General features: G+C 36.7%; 1 protein-coding gene across 1 annotated transcript in view; it reads left to right on the top strand.

Moving 5' to 3' along the window:
* The window catches only part of TOR1AIP1 (torsin A interacting protein 1), a 40408-nt gene that overhangs the window by 27826 nt on the left and 11323 nt on the right, over window positions 1–1259 (top strand). Inside the window, exon 6 of the mRNA XM_011989630.1 lies at window positions 320–454. Within this exon, the coding sequence (XP_011845020.1) occupies window positions 320–454 (135 nt within the window). The remainder of the gene's footprint in view (window positions 1–319; window positions 455–1259) is intronic.

The following is a 1259-nucleotide window of genomic DNA, read 5'->3' as shown; positions in this document are numbered from 1 at the left end:
TTCTAACCTTGCCTCATTCTCCTAACAAAAGTCGTAATAAAATTTCAAGTCATTTTACCCCTCTTTACCTTTTTAATTCACCACGGATTGGTACTACCTGTAATAATTACTCTGTGATGTGGAAATGTGTTCAGGGCTATTTTACCACAAGTAATTTATACTGAGTGATAATATATTTATTTGCTACCTGCTTTGCTGTAGGAAGTGGTTCATCCTCACTGATAGGATCCTTTGAAATTATTTTTTACTTATAAAACTATTGCTTTTATTGTTTTCTTCCCCTCTTTTATTTTGTCTTTCTGATAGATTAATTTTATAGCACTGGAATGTGGTATAAACTTTCAAAGTATGGGAAATTATCTTTTAATATATGTATTTGCTTCAGGCTCAGGATATCAAAGAACTCTTGAGGAATGGGCCCCCCAGACTGCAAGAATAAGAACTAGGATGCAAAGTAAGTAGATAAAGCTCTGTTAGTGAAATAATCTGAAGCATATTGGCTATGTTTTTCTTGACAAAAATGTTTAGTTCTTCAGGTAAACATTTAGGTTGTCTGTGATTTCACTAATAAAGTACAGCTATGATTACTAGGTTAGTAATTTCTATTTGCTTGGACTGGCAGCACATGGGCTAGGTGTAGAATGTAAATACTGGCGGGAGCAAACCAGAGATTGATGAGTCTTAACAAGCTCTCAGTTCTAGCAGCAATACAGTCTGTATACAATAATGAAATTCTACTCTTTTGACAATACTTATTTTTCGCTTTTAGCAGATTTTGGAACAGCTTTGTATACTCATAATTTTATATAATAAAGGCTGAAATGCACAAGTTATATTTTCATGTTTAGGGTTTTTTTTTTTTTCCTCTGTTTTTTGTTTTGTTTTGTTTTTGAAATGGAGTCTCTCTCTGTTGTCCAGGCTGGAGTACAGTGGTGCAATCTTGGTTCACTGCAACCTCTGTCTCCCGGGTTCAAGCAATTCTCCTGCCTCAGCCTCCCAAGTAGCTAGGACTGCAGGTGCACACCACTACACCTGGTTAATTTTTGTATTTTTACACGCCCAGCTAATTTTTGTAGTTTTAGTATAGATGGAGTTTCACCATATTGGTCAGGCTGCTCTTGAACTCCTGATCTCATGATCCACCTGCCTTGGCCTCCCTAAGTGCTGGGATTACAGGCTTGAGCCATGGTGCCCAGCCTTTCTGGGTTTTTGTGTTTTGTTTTGTTTTTGTGTTTTTTGAGATGAAGTCTCCCTCTGTT

This window comes from Mandrillus leucophaeus, unplaced genomic scaffold (assembly GCF_000951045.1).
Source record: "Mandrillus leucophaeus isolate KB7577 unplaced genomic scaffold, Mleu.le_1.0 Scaffold1097, whole genome shotgun sequence".
Taxonomy (NCBI): domain Eukaryota; kingdom Metazoa; phylum Chordata; class Mammalia; order Primates; family Cercopithecidae; genus Mandrillus; species Mandrillus leucophaeus.
This window is presented reverse-complemented; position numbering and strand designations above follow the sequence as displayed.